This window comes from Acomys minous, assembly GCF_964271855.1.
Source record: "Acomys minous genome assembly, chromosome: 19".
NCBI classification, from domain to species: Eukaryota; Metazoa; Chordata; class Mammalia; order Rodentia; family Muridae; genus Acomys; species Acomys minous.
The window spans coordinates 61171242-61194601 of NC_140499.1; the positions used below are offsets into that span (position 1 = coordinate 61171242).

The following is a 23360-nucleotide window of genomic DNA, read 5'->3' on the forward strand; positions in this document are numbered from 1 at the left end:
GCTGCTTTGCCAGAAGATCCAGGTTTAATGCCCAGCACCCACATGGCAGCTCACAACTCTAAGTATAGTCCCAAGGGAGCCAACACCCTCGTTAGGCCTGTGTTGACGTCAGGCATGTATGTGTATGCACAGATACCCATGTAGGCAAAACACACATACACATTAAAAACACAAAGAGGCGAGCAGCTGCCTCCAGAACACACTGCACTGTTATCCCAGGATAAACTTCCATCTAGGCCCCACTGTTGCCAGCAAAGCTAAAATGGTCAACATACACAAGCCAGAGGTTACAGGTATGTCCCACACATCCGGCACATGCGCAGGATGTCTCAGGAGCCAAAATGCTTGCTACGCAGATGCGTGAACTTAGTTAGGTTCCCGGAAACCACACAGAAGTGGAAGAACTGATGGCCTTGATGTCTACAATCACACCCCTCATATCCATCAGACACAGCAATAACACAGACATTTTTAAAAAGTAGAAAACTAGGGGCTCAGGGGCTGAGAGCACTGGCTGCTCTTCCAGAGGGCCTGGGTTATTTCCAGTACCCATATATTACCTCACAACAATCTCTACCTCAAGTCCCAGGCGATCTATGCCCTCTTCTGGCCGCCACACGCACCAGGAATGCACAGGGCACACAGGCATGCATGCAGGCAAGCACCAACACATATGAATAAAATTAACTAAAAATATTCCCAGGCCACAAGGTGGTGCTATTTCTACAGTACTCAGATGACTTTTTAGTTAGATTTTTTTTTCCCCTCAGTAAATAAAAAACTAACAAAATGGATTCCTCATGCCTTAGAATGTTATAAATGGAACCGACCAGCTAGTCTCACTTTTAGGAAAAACAACCCTATGACAAATCTCTCTGCTTTGTTACAGAGTGAACCTCATGCCGTTCTCCATAGAACACCACCCATGAGCCAAAGTAGGTCATCCTGAGCCAGACTAAAACATTTATATCAAAACCTATGTATTTTAATTTTATGTGATTGGGTGTTTTGTCTGCGTGTACGTCTGTGTACCACATGTGGGCCCATTGGTGCCTCCAGAGAGCATCCTGAAAGTGGAATCACAGATGGTTGTGAGCACCACATCCGTGCACCCAACACAGGTCTTCTGAAAGAGCAGCCAGCGCTCTCAAGCCCTGAGTCAACACTGTATGTCCCCTCCCCCGCATTTTGAGACGGGGTCTCACTATGTAACTCTGGCTAACCTGGAATTCAGGGATGTGCAGTCTCTGCCCTCTAAAATTAAAGGCGTGTGCCACTATACCACTCGCAACCTTTATTTTTATATGAACAGTATTTTCCTTGCATGTGTTTGTGCCTGATTCCCAAGGAGGCCAGGCCAGGGCACTAGGTCTCAGGAACTAGCGTGACAGGTGGTTATGAGCTCTCGGGTGGGTGCTAGAACCCAAACCAAACCCAAACCCAGGTCCTCTGCAAGCCCAGCAGGAGCTCCTAACCACTTCTTGCCCCAATATTTCCTTTTATTATTATTGGGTTTTGTTGTTGTTGTTGCTTTGACTCTGTAAAGTGGACAGAGGCTTTTTATAGATTTATATCCTAGAGTAGGAGTTGGTAAAGGGGGGAACAAAAGAGAAAAGAATGAACACTTCCTCCCAATCTCAAAAGTGTAGAAGAGGAGTGTTCTTTTTTAAAGAATTCTTGTTATAGCCGGGTGTGGTGGCGCACGCCTATGATCCCAGCACTCAGGAGGCAGAGGTAGGTAGATCTCTGAGTTCGAGGCCAGCTTGGTCTACAAAGTGAGTCCAGGACAGCCAGGGCTACACAGAGAAACCTCTTTCAAAAAACCAAAACAAAAAACAAACAACAACAACAACAAAATGAAAGAAAAAAGAAAAAAATAATTTTTGTTATAATCACATGATTCTTTCTTCTTCAGTTCTCCTCAAACCTTACATTTTACGAGGATTTCCTGTTCTCAGCAAAGCCAGGCTGGGTGATCCTCACAGGTGCTGCCACAGTACCTGACGCTCACCACAGTCACTCATTCGTGACTTTTGGACAGTGTGCTTCTGGAGAACATGGCTACCATGCTGTAAGCACACTGGTCAGGCCGCAGCCAGCATCTATCAGGCTTTATGACTTCATGGCTTGCTTTCTTAGTCGGTTACTTATCATTCTAAGCCTTAGTTTCTGCAACTTTAAAACAGGGTAGTCTATTGTCACGAGGATCAAAGGGAGAAAAGCATGCTGGGGTGCTGGCGCATGCCTTCAGTTCCAGCACTGGGCAGGCAAAGGCAGATGGGGGCCCAGGCCAGCTGGGGCTACACAGTGAGATCCTAAAGCAAATGTAAGATCTGTTTGAGATTTTAAAAAACAAAACCAAACATCCCCAGCCTAGATGTAGGTCTCGTCTTTCCTCCTTTGTGCATGTATGTCATGTATGTACTCGTTCATGTGCACGCATGTGTGGTGGCTAGAGGCTGACTTCAAGTGTTTTCCTTAATTGCTCTCTACCTCACTCACTCACTCACTGGTCTGCGTATGGTGGGACAGGGTTTCTCAATGCATCTGGAGCTTATAATTTGGCTGGGTTAGCCAGCCAGTGACCTTCAGGGATCTACTTCGCTCTGCCCTACCAACTCTGGGGTTACATACACATCCCAGGTTTTACTTGACTGCTGGACTCAGGTAATGTCTCATCTGCATGGCATTACCTCTTTACTAATTAGGCCACCTTCCCAGCTTCCTGAAGCATCTTTGTTATACATGATTTACTCTATTATCAAAAGGGCCATGTCAAATAGCCAACTTGCTTTCCTTTTAAATAATTCAAATTATCAATGTTAAAAATGCACACTATTGGGCTGGAGAGTTGGCTCAGTGGTTAAGAGCACTGTCTGTTCTTCCAAAGGTCTCGGGTCCAATTCCCAGCAACCACTTGGCAGCTCACAACTGTCTGTAACTCCAAGATCTGACACCCTCACACCAATGCACATAAATTAAAATTAAATAAAAAAATATTTTCAAAAAATGCACACTATTTTGCTGGTTTTTAGGCAGTCTCACTGGGCAGGCCAGGTGGCCTTGGACGCCCATCACCTCGAGTTACTGGGTTGCGGGCACACGCCGCCACACCTACCGTCACGCCTACCGCCACACCTACCGCCACGCCAGCTACTCTACTGAGAACTTCACTGAAAGCGAAGCGTCTGAGCAGGCTTTCGGGACTCACCTTCTGGACCGTGGAGAAGAGCCGCGTAATCCCTGTCAGCATCGCCTTTGCTCTCTTAGAAAAGACAAAGAGGAAAAAAGGGAAAACGCTATTAATAAAAAACATATTTGTAGTATAAAAATCTGATACTATCTAGATATATAAAAATCATCTATGAATCTACAAACTAGGCAAAAGAAAAAAAAGGCATCTCACTCAGGGAACACTATGGCTGATAAGTTTAACCTCATTATAGGCCATGGAAGTGGGTTAAAACCCGCACAATGAAATGCCAACCATAAACACCATCTTAAAAAAACTGAAAACAAGCCAGGCATGGTGGTGCACGCCTTTAATTCCAGCACTTGGGAGGCAGAGGCCGGTGGATCATTGTGAGTTCGAGGCCAGCCTGGTCTACAGAGTGAGTCCAGGATAGCTAAGAATACACAGAGAAACCCTGTGTAAGAAACAAAACAAAACAAAACAAAAAACCTGAAAACAGCCCACAATGACTGTTAAATGCAAATGTACTGGAAAAAAAAATCAATCTTTATAGCACTGAAAATGTACAAATATCCAACTGCTCTATTCCTTCATATTTATTCTAGAAAACTATTTACGCAAATATCCTGGAAAATAGAAGAATGTTTAGAGCAGAGGTGTATGAATTATCTGAAAACTGTAAACAAACAAAACCCCTAAACTAAAAGTCCACTGATATGAATAAAAATAGTCGGAGAATAGTCATGGATATAATAGTCAAGAAAGGAGCTATGATATATGGGCCATCGTCAAAAATAAGTACTGTCCAGGCACGGTGACACACACCTTTCATCCCAGCGCTCAGGAAGCAGAGGCAGGAGGATCTCTCTGAGTTTAAGGCCAGCCTTGTCTACAGAGTAAGTTCCAGGCCAGCCAGAGCTACACAGAGAGACCCTGTTTCAAACAAACAAATGAACAAAAATTAAAGCTGAGTGAAAATTACTACGTCTAGCATTAAATAAACTAAATTTCAAAAACATGCACTGAGTCGGTAGAAGCCGGGAGAGCAGCAGTTCCGTCACCTTCAGCTACAGGGCTAAGGGCGGGCGGGGAGAACTCTGCCTGGAAACAACACACACGAGCACCTGAGGCTTCACTCGCTGTTTGCAGGACACACGGCAAAGCTGAAGCCGAGCGGCACTTAGAAGGAGCGGGAGGGAACAGGCTAAGACCCGCTGGGAACTGGAGATCCCAACACTAGGCAGTGAATACCTGAGTATTCATCTTCCTATTAGCTTGGCTTGGCGTGGTTTTGTTTTTTGAGACATTCTTACTATGTAGTCTTAGCTGACAGGGAACCACATAGACCACGCTAGTCTTGAACCTGCACAGATCCTCCAAACTGTCTCTGGAGTCTTATGGGAGTCTTACTCCTCTGATGGTGTAATAAAATGCCCTGACAAAAGCATCACAGAGGAGACACGGTTTATCCTGATTGCTTCAGAGACATGCAATCCGTCATGGGGCAGAGGGGAGGAGGCACGGCACCGGCCAGCAAAAGCACAGTGGCTTCTGGCCACGCTGCGCCTACACTCAGGGCCCATCTTTCAACAATCCACTTCCTCCAGTTAGGCTCCACCTTCTAAAAATTCCACACCCTTCCCAGACAGCATGACCAACTGAAGACTGCGTATTCAGACAAATAAGCCTATGTGGAACATTTTACATTTAGACCTCATTATATTATTATTTTAAACCATAAGTTTAACTGTGTGTGTGTGTGTGTGTGTGTGTGTGTGTGCATGTGTGCATGTGAAGTTGGTTCTCTCCAACATTTACATGGATTCTGAGGACTAAACTCATGTACCAGGCTCAAATGGCAAGCTGTTTTATCTCCTGAGCCACCCCAAGTTGTATTATTTTTATACCATGTGCTAAATTTATCCTTTTGGATATTGGAAACATTTAACTAGAAAGAAAATTCTTCTCCTTTGGTGGTGAAAAGAAATTTAAAATACAGTACTTCCTTAAGACCTCATCAGAAATGAGGTCTAGTGGCTCGTGGTATTGTAATGCTCCCTCTTGGGATGCTGAAGCCGAGGCACTCCTTGGCATCTGAAGCAGGCCTGGGCTGTATAGCTCATTTCTAGGAGCGCCTAAGCTATAGAGTGAGACTATGTCTGCCCCATCCCAACAAACAAACAAGCCCTGATACCTGAAACCATAGAACATACCAAAATCAAACACGATAACAAATTAAGGCCTTATGTAATAAACAGAACTACAATAAGCATACTAACTTACGTGACCGTGGTCCCTCTCCTCCCCTCTCTCCAGATGGAGTGCCACTATATAGTTTAGGCTGCTGTCTAATTCATGGTCCTCCTGCCTCTGAGTACTGGCATTCAGACTGGTCTTTTTCAAAATATCTTAGTGTACCTTTGTCTTTTTATTTAAAGGAAGCACTTTATACCATCTCTTTGTCATACCTCAATTCCCAGTATTATTACTCTTTCTCTCTTTTTAATTCCTATTGGATCCAGGGTCTCTTTATGCAGCCCTGTTTGTCCTCGAACTCACAGAGCACCATGGGCCTCTCCCTCCAGCTGAACATCATTACTCTTAAGCTTTGGATTTTTAATAAAGTAAGGGCTACCTGAACACACTGTAGTACTGCGGCAGCTCGTCTGATACCTAGATGGCTATTAGCGGGTAGCACGGCAGTGTGAACATGCTAGAAAGAGATGGTCACGTCCTAGGTGGGACGGGATGGCACAACACAAGGTTACATCAAGCTGGTCAGAACAGCATTCCGATTTGGAAACTGTTCATTTCCCTAACTTTCCAGTTAAGATTTCTGAACCATGGTTGACTTTCTTTCTTTCTTTCTTTTTTACTTTTAAGATCTATTTACTATTTACTTAACGTCTCTGAGTGTTTGGCCTGCATGTATGTACATGTACTATACTTGTGCCTGGTGCTAAAAGATGAGAGGAGGGCACTGGGTCCCCTGAAACTGGAGTCACAGATGCTGGGAGCCGCCAGGGGCGCCCTGGGAACTGAACCCAGGTCCTCTGCAAGAACAACAGGCGCTCTTGACTGCTGCGCCATCTCCAGGCCCCGCTGTTGATCTCGCATGACTGGATCTGTGGAAAACAAATTCTTCCACAGGTGGAGATGCCTGTACTTCAAGCAATTACATCTCCCCAGCACAGGCAAAGGAAGGAAAAACGTCTCTTGATAATTATTAGTTTCCACTTGTGTTACAACACAATTATTAGAGCAACAATAGTAACAAGAATTGTACAAATTTCACTTGTTACTATGTACCAATACCAGGGAATACAATGAACAAACAGGAAGCTTCCAGCACACTCGGAGGGTTACAAAGCATCCGGGAGAGATGGCTCAGCAGGTAAGAGCACTTTTTGGTGTTGCCAAGGACTCGGGTTGATCCAGCAGCACCTGGCGGCTCACAACAGTCTGTCACTCCAGTTCTACGGGGTCAGGTGCCCCTTTCTGGACTCCACCCATACCAGGCATACAAGAAGAATACATAATTTCTTTTTTAATAAAAAATTTCATTTTCATTTAATGCCTATTAGTGTTTTGTCTGTGTGTCTGTAAAGGCACTGCATGTACGCCTGGTTCTCTCTTCCCAACTACCAGAGGCTGTGAGCACCATGTTGGTGCTGGTAAGTGCACCCAGGTCCTCTACGACAGTAGCAAGTGCTATTAACCACTGAGTCCTCTTTCCAGCCCAAAATAAATACATTAAAAAAGAAACATGTGCCTGCCAGGCGTGGTGGTACACACCTTTAATCCCAGCACTCGGGCTGATCGCTGTGAGTTCTAGGCCAGCCTGGTCCACAAAAGCGGGTCCAGGACAGCCAAGGACACAGAAAAACCCTGTATTAGGGGGAAGCAAACAAACAAACAAACAAAAAAAAAAAAAAAAAAGGAAGAAAAAACAAACATGTGGAGCATTTCCATATGCTCATCTATGTAGTGTACAGTATGGACCACACAAAGCCTTCTGCCTCTGCCACCTGAATGCTGGGACTAAAGGTGTGAGCCACCAGCTTCCCTTTCGCCTATAGGGATCCAGGGCTCTTTTGCTGTACATGAAAACCACAGCCCTAAAACAGCAAGATGCCCAAGATGTGTGGTGAATACTAACTTCTATAACATGAAACAAAGGGTTAAGGCCAAAGAAATTTGAAAAATAATGTAGTCATTAATTTTTTGATTAATTTAAAATACATATTAAAATTCTTAGGAAAAACAGTAATAAAGACCTTTCATTTTATTTCTTATTTGTTTTCAGGAAGAGCCTCATACAGCTCAGGATGGACTCAAGCTTACTATGTAGCCAAGGCTGGCCCCCACCTCCCAGTACACAGTAGGCTTGTGTCACTATGCCTGCTAAGAGACTTCATTTTAAACTGAATTCCAGCTTATTTAGCCTTGGAATCCTTAATTGCAAAGCAGCATTGATGCCCCTGTTGAGGATTATAATATTGGAGGCAGCTGCTATGGGGCAAGGCTGCAGCTCAAAGTGTGGGTTCAAACCTATAGGAAAGCCCTTGGGTACACTATCTGTTTATTTAACTTTATTGGTCTTAACTAAGTCTTAAGCTGGGCCATAGTGGCACACACTTTTAATGCCAGCACTTGGGAGGCAGAAGCAGGTGGATCACTGTGGGTTTGAGGACAACCTGGTCTACAAAGTGAGTCCAGGACAGCCAGAGCTTCAGAAGTACTGCTGTGAGATCAGCACTAGCCTGGGCTACAACGTGAGTTCCATGTCAGCCTGGGGAACTGACTGTCTTAAAAACAAACAAACAAGTCTGGAGAGATGGCTCAGCTGTGAAAGGCTAGGCTCACAACCAAAAATATAACCAAACCCCAAACCAAACCACGGCTGGGGAGTAGCTCGGCCTATACAGTGCTTCCATAGCAACTGAAAAGCTCGGTCTCCCTCTGCAGCATTTTGTAAAAGGAGTGCAGTGGTAAGAGATGAGAAGTCACTCATCCACACTGCACGGTAAGTTCAAGGCTAGCCTGAACTACCTGTGCGACCCTGTTCTCAAACTGAACCAGACCAACCCATACTATACTATGTTGTTTTGGCTTTATCTTACTGGTGTTAGCCAGGATCAACTCAGGGCCTAGTATATGTTGACAAATGCTCTACCACTAAAAGACACCCCAGCTAGCTAACATGCTTGCTTTATTTATTTATAGGTAAGGTCTCATTACTGGGTCTAGGCTGGTCCTGAACTCTCAGCAATCCTCCTGCCTCAGTCTCCTAAGTGCTGGGATTTCAAGCATGAACCACATGCTTGGCTCCAAACTACATTTTCAGTTTCATTTAACATACTTATAAGGGGGCTGGAGAAATGGCTCAGAGGTTAAGAGCACTGGCTGTTTTTCCAAAGGTCCTGAGTTCAATTCCTGGCAACCACATAGTGGGTCATGACCATCTATAAGGGGATCTGGTGCCCTCTTCTGGCATGTAGGCATACACCAAGGAAGAATACTGTAAAATAAATACATAAATAAATAAATAAATAAGTAAATACATTAAAAAATGCTTGTAAGATTAAAAAAACTTACAGGGAGAGCCAGGTGTGGTGATATAAGCCTTTAATCCTAGCACTCTGTGAGTTCAAGGCCAGGCTGCTCTGCACAGGAAGTGCCAGGCTACCCAGTGCTACATGGTGAGATCCCATCTCAAAACAGCAACAACTACCGAAGGAGAAAATGAAATCATACTGACAAGCCAAGTAACTTTGGAGGGGAATACTTGTCTTTTGGGGGAGAAGCTGGGGTGGCGGTGCTGAGGATCAAATCCAGGGCCTTATGTATACTAGGTCAGCAGCTGTACAGAAATTAGTGAAGGCCAATCTAATTGGTTTATAATGTCAGTTAACAAAACAAAACAAAACAGTTTTAGGGCTAGGAAAATGACTCAGTCAGCAAAGTGCTTGCCATGAAAGCTTAATCCTTGGACATATCAAAACAACAACAAAACCAGGTCTGGCAAAGTAGCACACACTTTTAAGCCCAGCACTGGAGGCAGAGTCAGAGGGATCTTTGCGTTCAGCCTAGTCTATAGAGTTCCAGGACAGCCAGGGCTACACAGAGAACAAAAACCAAACAAAACAAGAACAAGAAAAACTAGTAGGATGGCTTCCGGGTAATGACATTTAAAGTTGACGTGTGTGTGCTCAACACACACATACACTCCCCATAGCCAAACTTTTTTCCCCCAGACAGTGCTTCTCTGTGTAGCCTTGGCTATCCTGGACTCACTTTGTAGACCAGGCTGGCCTCAAACTCACAGAGATCCACCTGCCTCTGCCTCCCGAGTGCTGGGATTAAAGCGTGCGCTGCCATGCCCAGCTAACCAAACATTTGATGTTGCGCTTTCTCCTCTATTTTCTCAGGTTTAGGTTCCAGGAGAAACACTGGCAGCACAGAAGGAGAAGCTTGGCCTGAGGAGATTGTTCAGTGTTAGGTAAAGTGCTTCTTCTACAAGGATGAGGACTTGAGTTTGGATGGCCAGCACCCACGTAAAAAGCCAGATGTGTGGGTGCACATCTGTAGCCCCAGTGCTGTGAGGGGCGGAGACAGGAAGCTCACTGGGGCTTGCGGGCTGCCAGCCTAGCTCCAGGGTGAGGGGGAATACGGTGAGGAGCAGGATATGTCACATCCTCTTCTGACATTCACACATACACCACTGCCACACAGACACACAAAATACAGGGGAGTAGGGGCTGGAGAAACGGATCAGTGGTTACGAGCACTGACTGTTCTTCCAGAGGACCAGGGTTCAATTCCCAGCACCCACATGGCAGCTCACAACTGTCTGTAACATCAAGATTTGAAACCCTCACACAGACATACATGCAGGCAAAACACAAATGCATGTTAAATAAAAATAAATCATATAAAAAAATACAGTGAACTGGATAGAAAAGGATGCCTGCAGTCAATTTCTGGCCTACACATTCAAGCACACATGCCCCCACATAGACGCACAACCACGCACACCTCCCAGCACATGTACAAAGTAAAGGAATTCTGAAACATGACAACTGGGGCACTTCAATAGTATAGACTTCAAGTTCTCAATAGTTTATTTGTAGACATTTTTGCCAGAAAAAATACACTTTGCAATTTGGATAAGAGTACAAGTAATGAGGGACCATTGTTATGAGACAGCATTTCTCTGTGTAACAGAACTGGCTGTCCTGGACTCGCTTTAGACCAGGTTGCCCTCAAACTCACAGAGATCCACCATGAAGCAACCTGGTACTGAACGTCAGGCTCTGTCTTTTAGTGCCTAAAGGATGGAGTAAGGTGTGGGGAGTTGCTCCGAGGACAAAGGCACTTGCCACCAAGCCTGGTGACACGAGTTTGATTCCGGACACCTCCACAGTAGGACGGATTGAATTCCACAAGCTGTCCTCTGACCTTCCTCATACATGCTCTCTCGCCACCCTGCACCCCATAACAATAAGTAAACATTTCAAAGCATAATTTAAAACCTTTAAAAAAAAACACCAGCTGGGTGTAGTGGCGCAAGCCTTTAATCTTAGCACTTGGGAGACAGAGGCAGGCGGATCTCTGTGAGTTTGAGGGCAGCCTGGTCTAAAGCGAGTCCAGGACAGCCAGTTCTGTTACACAGAGAAATGCAGTCTCAAAACAACAACAAAAAACTAACCTAACAAAAACAAAAAAACCAAACAAAAAAAACCCAAAATCTTTTAAGAACCATAAAAAGGATGTGAAACGCACACACAGGTGAAGTTGTGGGGCTCAGAATTATGTCTATACTTGATCTCAATCTAACTATAGATTACAATTTTTATTTATTTAGTGTATGTGTGTGTATGTGTGTGTTTATATATGTGTATACTTGTGCAGCCATGACCTTTTTGTGGAATTGTTGTTTTCCAACCACAATGTTAATTCCCTGGAATTGAACTAAGGTCATCAGGCTTGGGAGCAAGCATTTTACTACCTACTGAGCCATTTTAATGACTCCAAATAATGGTCTGAAGTGGTACTTACATAAAAACTACAAGAAAAAGATATACGAAAATGATGTGATACACTGCGCACTAATGGTGCATGTAATTACTCCCCCAGTCCCTGGTATTTGAACCTAAGACTCGTGTATGCTAAGACTGTGTTCTACAATTGAGCTATACACCCCTCCCTAGAAATTATACTTCTTGATTTTTACTTCTACATATCATCTTAGACAAAAGCCAAGAAGTGATATGATTCTCATTTCTAATGCTATTAACAATTACCAATGCTGATAATATTATGTATGTAATAAAAAACCCAACTGTTCAAGGTAGCTTACTATGCTGGTGTGCATGTATAATCCCAGCAGCAGAATTGTCAGTTGGACGACAATGTTGGCATCACACAGAGTGCATGGGAAGACTGAGCGGAACCAAACCATTCATCAGAAACACTTTGTAATTCTTAGGGCTGGGAAGAACCCAGACTTCTATCATTGAGCTTAAGTATCCTGTCACACAATGGAACGCAGCTGTCTACACAGCTCACCCAACTGTAGAAACTCTGCGTACCAATAAGGAAGAGACTCCTGGGGAGGCGGCGGCAGGGACGGAGAGACAGTGTAGAACAAGCAATGTACATAACATGCTATCATTCACATAAAAAGGGAAATATATTTATTTGTAGGATATAGAAAATAATTGATAATACTGGTCACTTTCTTGGGGAAGGAAATTGAGTCCTATGAGGAAACGAGAGAGAATGGCGGTTTATATTTCTTAAATTAAGAATCATGTAATTAATATAACAAAGTATAATCCCAGCACTTGGAGGCAGAGGCAGGTGGGTTTCTATGAGCTTAAGGACAGCAGGGAAACAATAAAGAAAAGAAAGGTAAAAGAAAAAGAAAAGAAGGATTTTTAAAAATTGTAGTATTTATTTCTAGTTTTCAGGGCATTGAGTCTAAAGTCCTGGTACTTTAAGAATTTCAAAGTTCTTCCTTTGTTAAATAAAACATTAGAGATCCTTATATGGTATTTACCACAACTAACCGAATACACTATTAATCTTTGTAGTGTCTATTTTTTCAGTATTTGAAACTTTATTTTAAAAGTTAGAAGCTGGTGCACACCTGTAATCCCAGCATTCAGGGAGGCAGAGACAGATGGATAGCTGTGAGTTCAAGGCCAGCCAGGTCTACAAAGTGAGTCCAGGACAGCCAAGGCTACACAGACACACACACACACACACACACACACACACACACACACAGACACACACACACAGACACACACACACAGACACACACACACACAGACACACACACACACACACACACACAGACACAGACACACACACACACACACACACACACACACACACTGAACATTTCTTCTACTCTGCAGTACAGCAGTTCAAACTCCAGCTGTCTTCAGCTTGAAGACTGATGCCAGGAGCAGAAGAATAAGGAAATATTGGGAATTCAGACAGTTTTGTTTACCATTTTTTAGAGTAACTATCTCATTTAAATAAAGTACAAACCACAATTCAAGCAAACTCCTTTAGAGGGCTGCCATGGACGATCATTATGTACTGGCTTCCTACTACTGCTCTACCAACGACCACAGCCTCAGGATACAGAACAACAGGAAGCAGTATTCTGTAGTTCACAAAGTCAAAGCCAGGACTGGACCAGGGCTGCCCTTCCAGAGGCTCCAGACAGCACTTATCTTTTCCTTGCCCTTTTCCAGTACCTACAGGCTGCCTGGCTCATGGATCTCTGCTAATTTTGAGATCTATAGCTTCTGATTTGGAGATTTTGTTCACATCACATCACTGTGACACGGCGTTTTCTGTCTTCTTGATTAGCAACCATATTTCTATCTGTATCCTTTTAGTTCATATAATCTAGTAGATTCATAGGACAGATACTAGATGTGGACATATGTGGGGAGAGTATTCTGTCGTTCCTGTATTTGTTACTGTTTGGCTTGCTTTTGAGACAGGATTTCATAGCCTTGGCTATGCCAGAGCTCTCAGAGATCCGCCTGCCTCTGCCTCTCAAGTGCTGGGATTAAGGGCATGTGCCACCATGACTGGCACACCTTAAAAAGCAAACAGCAACAAACCCCTTATGCGTTTTTAGTGTGCATGTATGTGTGGGGTCAGAGGAAGGTCTGTGGAATCAGTTCTTTCCACCGTTACCTGGGTCCTGGGGATCGAACTAAAGTCGTCAGCCTTCCACAGCAGGCGCACGGAGCCACCTCCCCGTCCTGGGCAATCCTATCTTTGCTGGCTCAATACCTAAGGTTTATACAATCGATCAAGTGCTTTTATTGAGCACTCAATATACTTTAGTTTCTGGTAAGTTCTCAGGAAGACACAGAGGAACAGAATATTAATTTATTTGCCTCTATTTAGCTGATAATGCATACATTGTTGTACTTACTGAACACAACTGGAATCCAGAGGCTATAAATAATATTTTCTACTGTTGACCATATTAAATTAGTGTTTTTGTCTGGGTATAGCTCAGCAGTTCCATACTTGCTTAACAACTCTAAGACCCTGTGTTTCATTTCTAGCATCATCAAAACAAAAACCCAAAGCAAAACAAGACAAACTGCTACCCCATGCCCTGAACCAACATGGTGGCTCAAAAACTTGTGATCCAACATCCTCTTCTGGCCCCTGGGGGCAACACACACACACACACACACACACACACACACACACTGCAGAGACATACATGTAGGAAAAACACCCATACACACAAAATAATAACAACAAATAATTTTTACTATGAAGGCAGTATAATATAGGAAAAAAGTTAAGTTAGGAGGCAGGCAACTACAATCTAAAGAGCAAGTTATGGATTTCTCTGAGCATCAAGCAAGAGTATCTCAAAGCGTTGCTGTAAGGATTAAGGATTAAACAGGAACACATGTTCCCCAGAACAGGACTCTATCAATGCTTTTTAGTTTTGCACTTTCATTCTTTCCTTTCATCCTTTGCTGCTGCTCTGAGACAGGGTCCCATGGGACCCAGTCTGGCCAAGACCTTGCTGGATAGCTGTGGATGACTTCGGGTCCTCCTGCCTCCATCTCCAAGTGCAGAGAGCAGAGCCTCGTGCTTGGCTAGCTCTAGTACTTCAATATCTGACACTGATTTTTAACACCTTCACTTACTTTGAAATAGAGTTTGAAAACTTGTAAAGAAGTCAATCTTCACACACTCATTCAGAGTTGCACACAGGAAGCTACCAAAGGAAGGTCAGTGTAAACCTAGGTGGGCTCTCTTAGTCAGCTAGGGCTTGGTTAGCAAAAGTAATTTCACAGAAAGGTAATTAAGGGCGATTTTCTCTTTAACTCAAAGAAGGAAAACATGCAGGCAAATCCTGTGGCATATAGGGAACAGGGACGTGTTAGGTCACTGACAGCTAGAGTGGGCGGGAGCCACTGAGGAGGCTAAGAGAAGATGACTGTCCAGAGTTCTAGGCAAGCCTGGGCTAAAGAGTCAGACTGCCTCAGAGAAAACCCACAAAACGACTTTGAATTTTAATTGAACGAGTCTTGGAGATGAATGGAGTACAGCAATATTTAAACTTTCCCCAAATCACAAAGGTAAGAATTAATGGCTCAGCGGTTAAGAGCACTGACTGCTTTTCCAGCGGTCCTGAGTTCAATTCCCAGCAACCACATGGTGTGGCTCACAACCAGTTATAATGTGATCTAATGTGCACTGTATACATAATAAATAAATAAATCTTAAAAAAAAGAATTCACAGAGAAGTAAAACTGAAGTAGAGCATTCCTCTAAAATTTTTCTTTGTTTTTTTGTTGGAGACTAAAAATTGGTACAGCAAACGTTAGGGTTTTAACATCCCAAAGATCTGAATTAAGTCATCAAACGTCAGTGGAAATTTGAGAAACCAATGAGCAAGCAGCTAATGAATGCCACAGGTCTGGTTAACTAACAATTTAGATGAATGGAACACAGACTACCAATTACACCTACAAGTCTTATCAACATCAACAGCACTGCAAGTGATAACAGTGATACTCAGCATTTTCCCCATGCCCAGGAGCTAATTGTACTTTATAGACATGATCTCATTATTTCATACTCGACCCCTGAAGGCATATTTTGGAGTTAGCTAATTTTTACTACCAGCTTCCCATGAGTAGCTTAGAAAAATAACTCGGAGGCCATAAAAAAAAATCTAGTCTAGAAATAAATTCGAAGTGCACAGTTTAATCTGCTAACACAGTGTTTCTCCACCTGTGGGCAGGGCGACCCTTGCATATCAGATATGCTGCACATCAGATAGTTACTTCATGTATCAGAACAGTAGCAAAATTAGTTACGAAGTAGCAACTAAATAACGAAAATAACTTTATGGTTGGAGGTCACAAAGATATGAAAACTATAGGAAAAGGTCGCAGCCTTAGGAAGGTTGACAAACCCTGCTCTTAACATCAGGCTGTCACCTGAAAACCGAGTATGAACAATCTTTGAAGAAGTGAGCAAGGAGCACACAAACGCCGTAGAGGGCAGGTACGCGTCTGGACTCTAAGGCTAAAACTACGTTAACCTAAGAACAGACCTTCGCGCCCCTTCATACTGCGGTCCCCGGTCCGCAGCCCGAGGTCTGGAGGATGCCTCCTTCTAGGAGGGTCACCGACTCCGCTGGCCTCACTCCCAAACCTCCGGGCGGTTCGGATCCTCGCTCCTTCCCCTCCTTCACCATCGCACCCCCTGCGCGCCACAGTCCCCCCCTCACCATGAGTCCAGCCACCAGCAGCGGGATCCGAGGCGCCCTGTCCTGCAGCCGCGGAGCAAGCTCGGGTCGTGTGGCAGGAAGCTACCCAACGCGCAGTCGCCGCGGCTCCAACCACAGCCCGGCACAGGGGCCCCGCGCCACCCGCCCCGCGGCCGGAAGCGGGCGGCGAGCCTCGGCGCCCCGGCGGCCCGTCCCAGGAGGTCCGTGCCCAGGTCCCTGTCGCTCGCGTTCTCCAGCCGATTCCCTCCCGTCGCGGTGGCGAGCTGCACCCGCGCAGGCGCGTCCTCTCCTCCCCGGCCCCGGCCGCCGCGCGCAATGGAACGTCCCGCGGGGGGGATTGTGGGAGGCGCACGCTGGAGGGGTGGGGGCGAAGGCGGCGGCGGCCGTGGCTGCCGTTGGTAGCCGTGGGGGCGGGGAAGGGAGGGAGGCGAGCCGAGGAGGAGGAGGAGGTGGAGGAGGACGAGGAGGAGGACGAGGAGGAGGAGGAGGAGGAGGAGGCTCGGGCTCGCGCCGCGGAAGGTACGCGTGAGGGCCGAGAGGGGAATCGGGAGCGCGCGCGAGCTGGCGCCCCGGAGCGAGCGCGTCGGTGCTGCCGGCGCGGGGCGGCCCGGAGGCGGTGGTTGGAGGGCGCAGCTCGCGACTAGTCCAGACACACTCGGAAGCGTGCCGGCGGGCGTGCGCGCTGCGCGTCCGGAGTCGGGTGAGGGCGGGAGGGGGGGCGGGTGTGTGTTGGGGGACGGCGGGGAGAGCGCGCGGAGGGAGGAGGAGTGGGAGGCGGGGAGGGGGGGGCACGAGGCGCCCTTCGCTCGCTCGCCTGCTCGCTCCCTCCCTCCCTCCCTCCCCAGAGCTGCCGCCGCCACCGCCGCCGCCGCCGCCGCCACCGCCGCCGCTGCTGCCGCTCCCGCCGCCATTTTGGGTTCGCTTTGCGGAGGGGGAGACGATCCGGGTCTCCGTTGCCGGACCCGCCTTCCCTCGGTTTCCCCTTTCCGACCTACGCCTTTGGCTTCTCCTCTCTGGCGTTTCCGCTGGTTCGCTTACCCGCTGGCCGGCCGCCTCCTGACAAGCGGGAGGGTTACGGTGTGGACCCAGGGAAGCCGAGGCGCCAGGCTACCACCCCCCTCTTCCCACTCGCCTGCGCTCGGCGCTCTCGGCCTCACACGGTGAGTAGTGCGGTGCGAGCAGGCCTTTGAAGGCCCAAGTACTCTCTCCTTGACTACCCGTGATCCACTGTCAACCTCCCGGACCTGGACCTCCGGGGGAGCGGGCGGAGGATGGGGGAGGGGAGAGGAGGGAAAGGGATCCTGAGCTTACCGGGAAGTCCCTCTAGGCGGGGTGACGGGGTTGTCCCTGACCGACGGGCTCTCGGTTTTTTTTGGGGGGGGAGGGGGAGACGGGAAAGTGAGCGAGTGGAGGCGGAGTCGCCTGTGCCCCTGACAGGTTAGTTTGTGTAGTAGGCCTGTTTGGAGCATCTCCCAAGATCCAGTTTATGTCTGTTTTAAGTAAGGGACAAAAGTAGCAAGGGAGACGGTCTTCAGAGGGTAGTTTACCTACCTATACGGCAAGATCCGTGGTGTTCTGTAAAGGCGGAGCTTATATGCAGACATGACATAGGGGGTCTGAGTGTTGATAAGTTTAATAAATGTCACTGGTTAGTTTGTACTTGGAAAGAAATGTTTCGGGTCTTGTCGACCAGATGCTCTGTTGGTTTATAGCTGCTATGTTTATGTGCGTTTATATGCAAGGATGGAAAGTGTTCAGGAAGAGTTCGCCTGCATTTGGGGAAGTGTAATAGAGTTCCCTTTATAAGTTAGCGTATTTGAAAACAAATATCGGGATGTGTCCTCCAGGTCGATAAATGTGCATGTATTTTAGCATACTCGATAATACAGCATGCATGCCAGGATCATAGGGGGGAGAAACTTGACATAGTTTGTGCCTTTGAGTAGAGTTAACTGTATAAATACGAAAGTCCAGCTCTCCCCCTCAGCCTTAGAACAGGGGAGTTGGTTTTGGCCATGTGGATTTATAGTGGTGCTTATGTTAGCTTAAGGTTTTTATACTCGGAATGCTCTTTCATTTGCTCTGTAATTCTAAAACTCTGGGAAAAAAAACTCTGGGAAAATACTAGGAAATTGAAGCATGAAGAGGCATTTTTACAAGGTCGTGTGTTAAAATTAGTGGCAAAGTTAGGCAGTTTTGATTACTAATTTAGTAATGTATTGTCCATATCATAGTGCCTCGGGATGGTGTTACTGGCAAATACAAGTGTGTTTGGAAAGGAGGTGTATGTGGTTGCTTAGATTACGCTTGAGAGAGAGCCTAAGGTGTCGAGCATGTGCGGATCATACACTGTCCTATATGACATGGGTCTTTGTAACTGGTTTGTGTTTGCAGAACAAGCAGAGCATTTCTGACAGTTCAGTATGTTTGTTTGAAAGCTGAAATGCATCTACAGCCTACTTTGTGTAGGTGTAGGTGTTTGTTGCTGGGTTTTGTTTTCGTTTTTGTTTTTCCTCGCTGGTGGTGGGGGCCACCTACAGGATTAAACCCAAGGCCTGAAACCTGCTATCAAGCATTCTACCACCAAGCCACACTCCCAGCTGGGCAGCTTAACTTTCTATCTACAAAAGAGAGGACCTTCTTTGACCCACTCATTCAACAAAAAAGTTATTGGGCACTGAGTAATTGATCCCTGTCTTAGGATAAGAATAATCAAGATCTGCTGATTAGCTTGTTGAAATAGCTGGGATGCATTAAACAGGGGTTGTCAACATGAGAGCGCAAACAAATCAGCGTGGAACTGAAACCACAGACCCTTTGCTGAAAGCTTGTTTAGTCTGATCCTGGTGGCCGACACTTGTAATCTCAACATTCTGGAGGCTGAGGCAGGAGGATCGTCAGTTCAAACCCTTTTCTTTTTCTTTTTTTCTTTCTTTTTTTGCTTTTTCAAGACAGGGCTTCTCTATGTAGCCCTGGGTGTCCTGGACTCAATTTATAGACTAGACTAGACTAGCCTCCTGCTAACATTGGTTCACCCGCCCCTTCCTCCCCGAGTGCTGGGATTACAGGTGTATGCTATGACACCTGCTCTATGCTTCATAGTAGGTCTAAGGTCAGCCTGAGTTACATGAGACCTCATCTTAGCAAACAAAACAAGGGGCTTGAGATACTGCTTTTCCAGTGGACCTGCGTTCCAGTTTCCAGCACCTAGTTCAGTGGCTCATAACTGTCTTCTGGTCTCTGCTGATGTCCCTACACACACACACACACACACACACACACACACACACACACACGATGAGAGGGAGATTTGAAAACTTAAAAGAGCCATTTAATTTAGAAGGAGTTTAGGTTGCCCACTTGAGTGCAGAAGGACATAAGGGTATGATCATCCAGCAGGTGATGTGTTTGTAATAGGATATACCTTCTTTGACATTTTCCTGGGGCTGGGGATTTAGCTCAGTGGTAGCGCACTTGCCTAGCAAACACAAGGCCCTGGGTTCGGTCCTCAGCTCTGGGAAGAAAAAAAGACATTTTCCTTTTGTTAATTGTTTTTGAAACAGGGTCTCACTCTGTAGTCCAGACTGGCCCAGAACTCATTATGTGGCCCAGGCTGGCCTCAAATTTGAGGATTGTAATCTTCTTGTCACAGCCTTCCTGGGATTATAGTATGAGCCAATTCTCCTGGCTTCTTTGGCAGTTTCTTTTGGCATTTATGAGTATACTGTTTTTGGGATCTGTGAATTATTGATATGTGCCTTTGGATATTGGAACTTCTTGGCTGGACTGTAGGAATTCTTCGAAAGACTAATTTTGTAGTAAAGATCCCCTTTATGAATATAAGGAAAGAATCTTTGAACTGATTCATCTGTATTATTGGGGTGTTTCTAGATTAGTGGATATATATTTATATATATATGTATATATGTATAACTTATCCTGAGAAGCTGAAGAAATAGAGGCCTTACATTAAAATAAAGGGCATCAAAATGTCATGAGATTTATGTATATATTTTTGTTTTTCTGAGTCAGAATCTCACTGTGTAGTCCTGGCTGTCCTGGAACTCGATATGTAGACCAGGCTGGCCTCAAACTTACAGAGATCTGCTTGCCACTGCCTCCTGAGTGCTGTGATTAAAGACGTGTGTCACCATGCCCAGCTAGTATCTATGTATTTTCAGGAGTGTAAGTTGTAATGAAATAACACTAATTTTTAGTCAGGTCTTGTTTGAAATATACACTTTCCCCTTAAGTTTTGTTTTGGAGTAGAGATGTAGGTATGAAGGTAAAGGCTGTGACAGTACTTGAAAGTGTCACCAGGAGAACTTTAGGATGAAGGTCTTAAATCTGTCCTCAGGATAGGCATGGTGACTCATCAGAGCATCTGGGAAAGCCTAGGCAGGAAGAACATTGTGAATTTAAGGCCAGCCTGGACTACATAGTGAGTTCTAGGCTAGCCTAGGCTTTAGAGTGAGACTCAAAAAAACCAAAAACAGAAAAGAGAATTTATATTCTCAAAATGTATTTCTGCAGTTGGTAAACAGCTGTGAATTATGTTTGATATGATATGGAATGCAGCACCACCATCTTTGGCTTATTTCAAACATCTTTATATTCTCATGTTTGAGAAATGGTGTCTTTTTTCCCTAGTTCTATGTAGAGATAGTTCAAAGCTCTAATCCCCTCCTGCTTTTTTGATTTTTTTTGTTTAGTTATATAAGCGCATTTTGTTACTTGTTTGTGGAGAACACTCAAGATGAATAATATGTAGTCTCTGTTCTAGAGATTTTAGTCCAGGTGAGTTTATAACTTGCCATAATGTTGAGGACTCTCCAGACTAGAGGGAGGAATTGAAATTTTGCAACGTAATTACAACTGGTTTCCCTGTGTTGCCTTGGCTGTCCTGGACTTGCTTTGTAGACCAGGATGGCCTCAAACTCACAGTCATCCTCCTGCCTCTGCCTCCTTAGTGCTGGGATTAAAGGTGTGCGCCATCACGCCCAGCAAGGCTATATACTTAAAAATCCTTTCAGTGGCCGAAGAAATGGCTATCAGTTAAGAGCACTTACTGCTCTTGCAAAAGACTGGGTTTGATTCTCCACTACTCACATGGTGGCTCACAACTCCCATAGCTCCAGGGCATCCAGCACTTTCTTCTGACCTCTGCAAGCTCTTGGGTGAATGTGGTGCACATAAACTCATTCAGGCACACGCACTTATACATAAAAGTGTGTATACATACAAAAAATGAGCCTTCATGTTGGCTGTGGTGGAACATGCCTTTAATCCCAAGAGTTTGCTTTGTTTTTTAAAAAAGGGGTTTCACCAGGATAGCACTACTATGTTTACATGTAGGGAATTTCTGTCAAAGGTATTGATACCATTTTGGGATGTATAGAAATGAAAAAAAGCCCTTCTGGATGTAAAGTTCAGGAATCGTTTGAGCTACCCATGAATCTACCATTAGAAATAAAAAATAAGGTACTTAAGGAAAAGAAGCTTAAGAAAGACGTTTAACTTATTTTGGAGCAGCTATTTTAATAGGATAGACTGTCTTCTTTTTTAAAGATTGACTTTATTGTGTGTGAGTGTTTTGCCTGTATCTGTGCATGTGTAGGGTGTGTGTCTGGTGTGCGTGGAGGTGAGAAGAGGGCCTTGGGTTTAAAGAGCACATACATGGTGGTGAGCTACTGTGTGGGGCTGAGTACAGGTGCACTCAGGAGCATTGCGCCAGCTCTCCAGTCCTGTCTCTTATTTTGTATTAGAATGGCCTTTGTAAAGCTATGTGAAAAGAAAAACTGCATTTATGAAAAGTTTGGTATTTTCTCCAATACTTAATGGCTGTGCCTAGTCATTATATATGCCACATACATGCATACACACATACACACACACATATTCCCTTGTGTATTTCAGATACATGAAAATTAATTTTTTAAGGCAGTATCCTAGAATTCATAATGTAGCGCCAACTAGCTTCAAACTTAGGAAAGTCATCTTGCCTCTGCCTCCTGGGTCCTGGGATCAGAGGCTTGAGCCACCACGAGATACTTATGTAGGAGGCTCACTTAAACCCAAGGGTTTGAGGTCAATTTGGGCAGCGTTGTGAGATCTTGTCTCAAAAACAAAACACATGCTTAAAATCACAAAAAGTGGTTGAAACTCTTAAGGTGCAGTAATGGAAAAAGACCTAGACCATCCAGTTAAAGACCCTCTAGGCTACCCAGTGAGACCCTGCTTCAAACAAAGCAAAACAGGGCTAGAAAAGGATTATGTCCTGTTTTTTACATTTTCCTAAAATACATAGCAAAACTTCCAAATATCTTGCAGGGTATTGGCTCTACAGTATTAGCGGTCCCAATAGCTTTATTCTAAGATTTCATCTATGCTTTGCTAATAAAGATTTGGTCATCTCCATTCCTACCCATTTGTTTGTGCAGAGTGGAGAAGTCTGACTGTGTGTATAGTTGGAAGTTTCCAAAAAAAAAAAATCTATATTGCTATCTGAAATAATTATGTTGGTCTGACTATGATAAGGAATTATTATTTTTAAGGTATTTATTTTGTTGGTGTACACATGTGAGAGAGAGGGGGGCTGGAGGGAGAGCGCACCCATGTGTAAGCATATGCCCTGGAGTTGGAGTTATAGGTGGATGTAAACAACCCAATGTGGTGCTGGCAAGTAAACTCTGGTCCTCTACAAGAGTAGCAAGTGTTCTTTTTTATTTTTATTTTTATTTTTATTTTTTATTTTTAATGGGACAGGGTTTCTCTGTATAACAGCCCTGGCTGTCCTGTACTTACTCTGTAGACCAGACTGGCTTTGAACTCACAGAGATCTACCTGCCTCTGCCTCCTGAGAGCTGGGATTGAAGGCCTGCGCCACCGCGCCTGGCTCAGCAAATGCTCTTAACTGGTGAGCTGTCTCTCCAGTCCTAGTCTGAGTATTTTAGAGGCACCCAGCGCCTTAATACACTCTTCTTTGCATCTCCTCTGTCAGCCTTTCTTTAAACCTTGTTACCACAAAAAGGAGGGGGGTGTGCGTCATAGTAGTTTGTTGTTTTGGTACAGGTGTCATTTCTTCTCTTTGAGATAGGCTCTCAGCTAGCAGGCCAGGCTGATTGACTAGCTGGTAGCTCCAGAAACCTACCTGTTGCTGTATCCCTAGTCGGAGATGTTTATGAGTCATCTCACGGGTACTGGGAACTGAAGTCCTTGGGCTCTTAACCACAGCTGTTTCTCCAGCCTCTGCTCTTATGTTCTTATATTGAAAACTTTCCTCCATAGATAGGTTCATATAACTCTTAAAATATTCTACTTGATGATAGTTGGAATTAAATTACTTATACGTGATACTTAATA

General features: G+C 45.0%; 2 protein-coding genes across 11 annotated transcripts in view; one reads left to right on the forward strand and one right to left on the reverse strand.

Moving 5' to 3' along the window:
- The window catches only part of DAP3 (death associated protein 3), a 35136-nt gene extending 17747 nt beyond the window's left edge, over positions 1 to 17389 (reverse strand). Inside the window, exons 1-3 of one of the 5 annotated variants that reach the window (XM_084768974.1) lie at positions 8792 to 8915; positions 8556 to 8714; positions 3212 to 3265 (exon numbers count right to left, since the gene is read on the reverse strand). In XM_084768974.1, coding sequence (XP_084625100.1) covers positions 3212 to 3253 — 42 coding nt within the window. In that variant the 5' untranslated portion in view covers positions 3254 to 3265; positions 8556 to 8714; positions 8792 to 8915. Of the gene's footprint in view, positions 1 to 3211; positions 3266 to 8555; positions 8715 to 8791; positions 8916 to 15998; positions 16139 to 17036; positions 17261 to 17309 lie in introns of those variants that run through there. The other 4 variants (XM_084768972.1, XM_084768975.1, XM_084768973.1 and 1 more) reach the window with 4 other exon arrangements.
- Positions 16436 to 23360, forward strand: part of ASH1L (ASH1 like histone lysine methyltransferase) — a 118052-nt gene continuing 111127 nt past the window's right edge. For 2 of the 6 annotated variants that reach the window (XM_084768942.1, XM_084768943.1), the window contains exon 1: positions 16527 to 16698. The gene's annotated coding sequence lies outside the window, so the exon portion shown is untranslated. The other 4 variants (XM_084768939.1, XM_084768941.1, XM_084768940.1 and 1 more) reach the window with 4 other exon arrangements.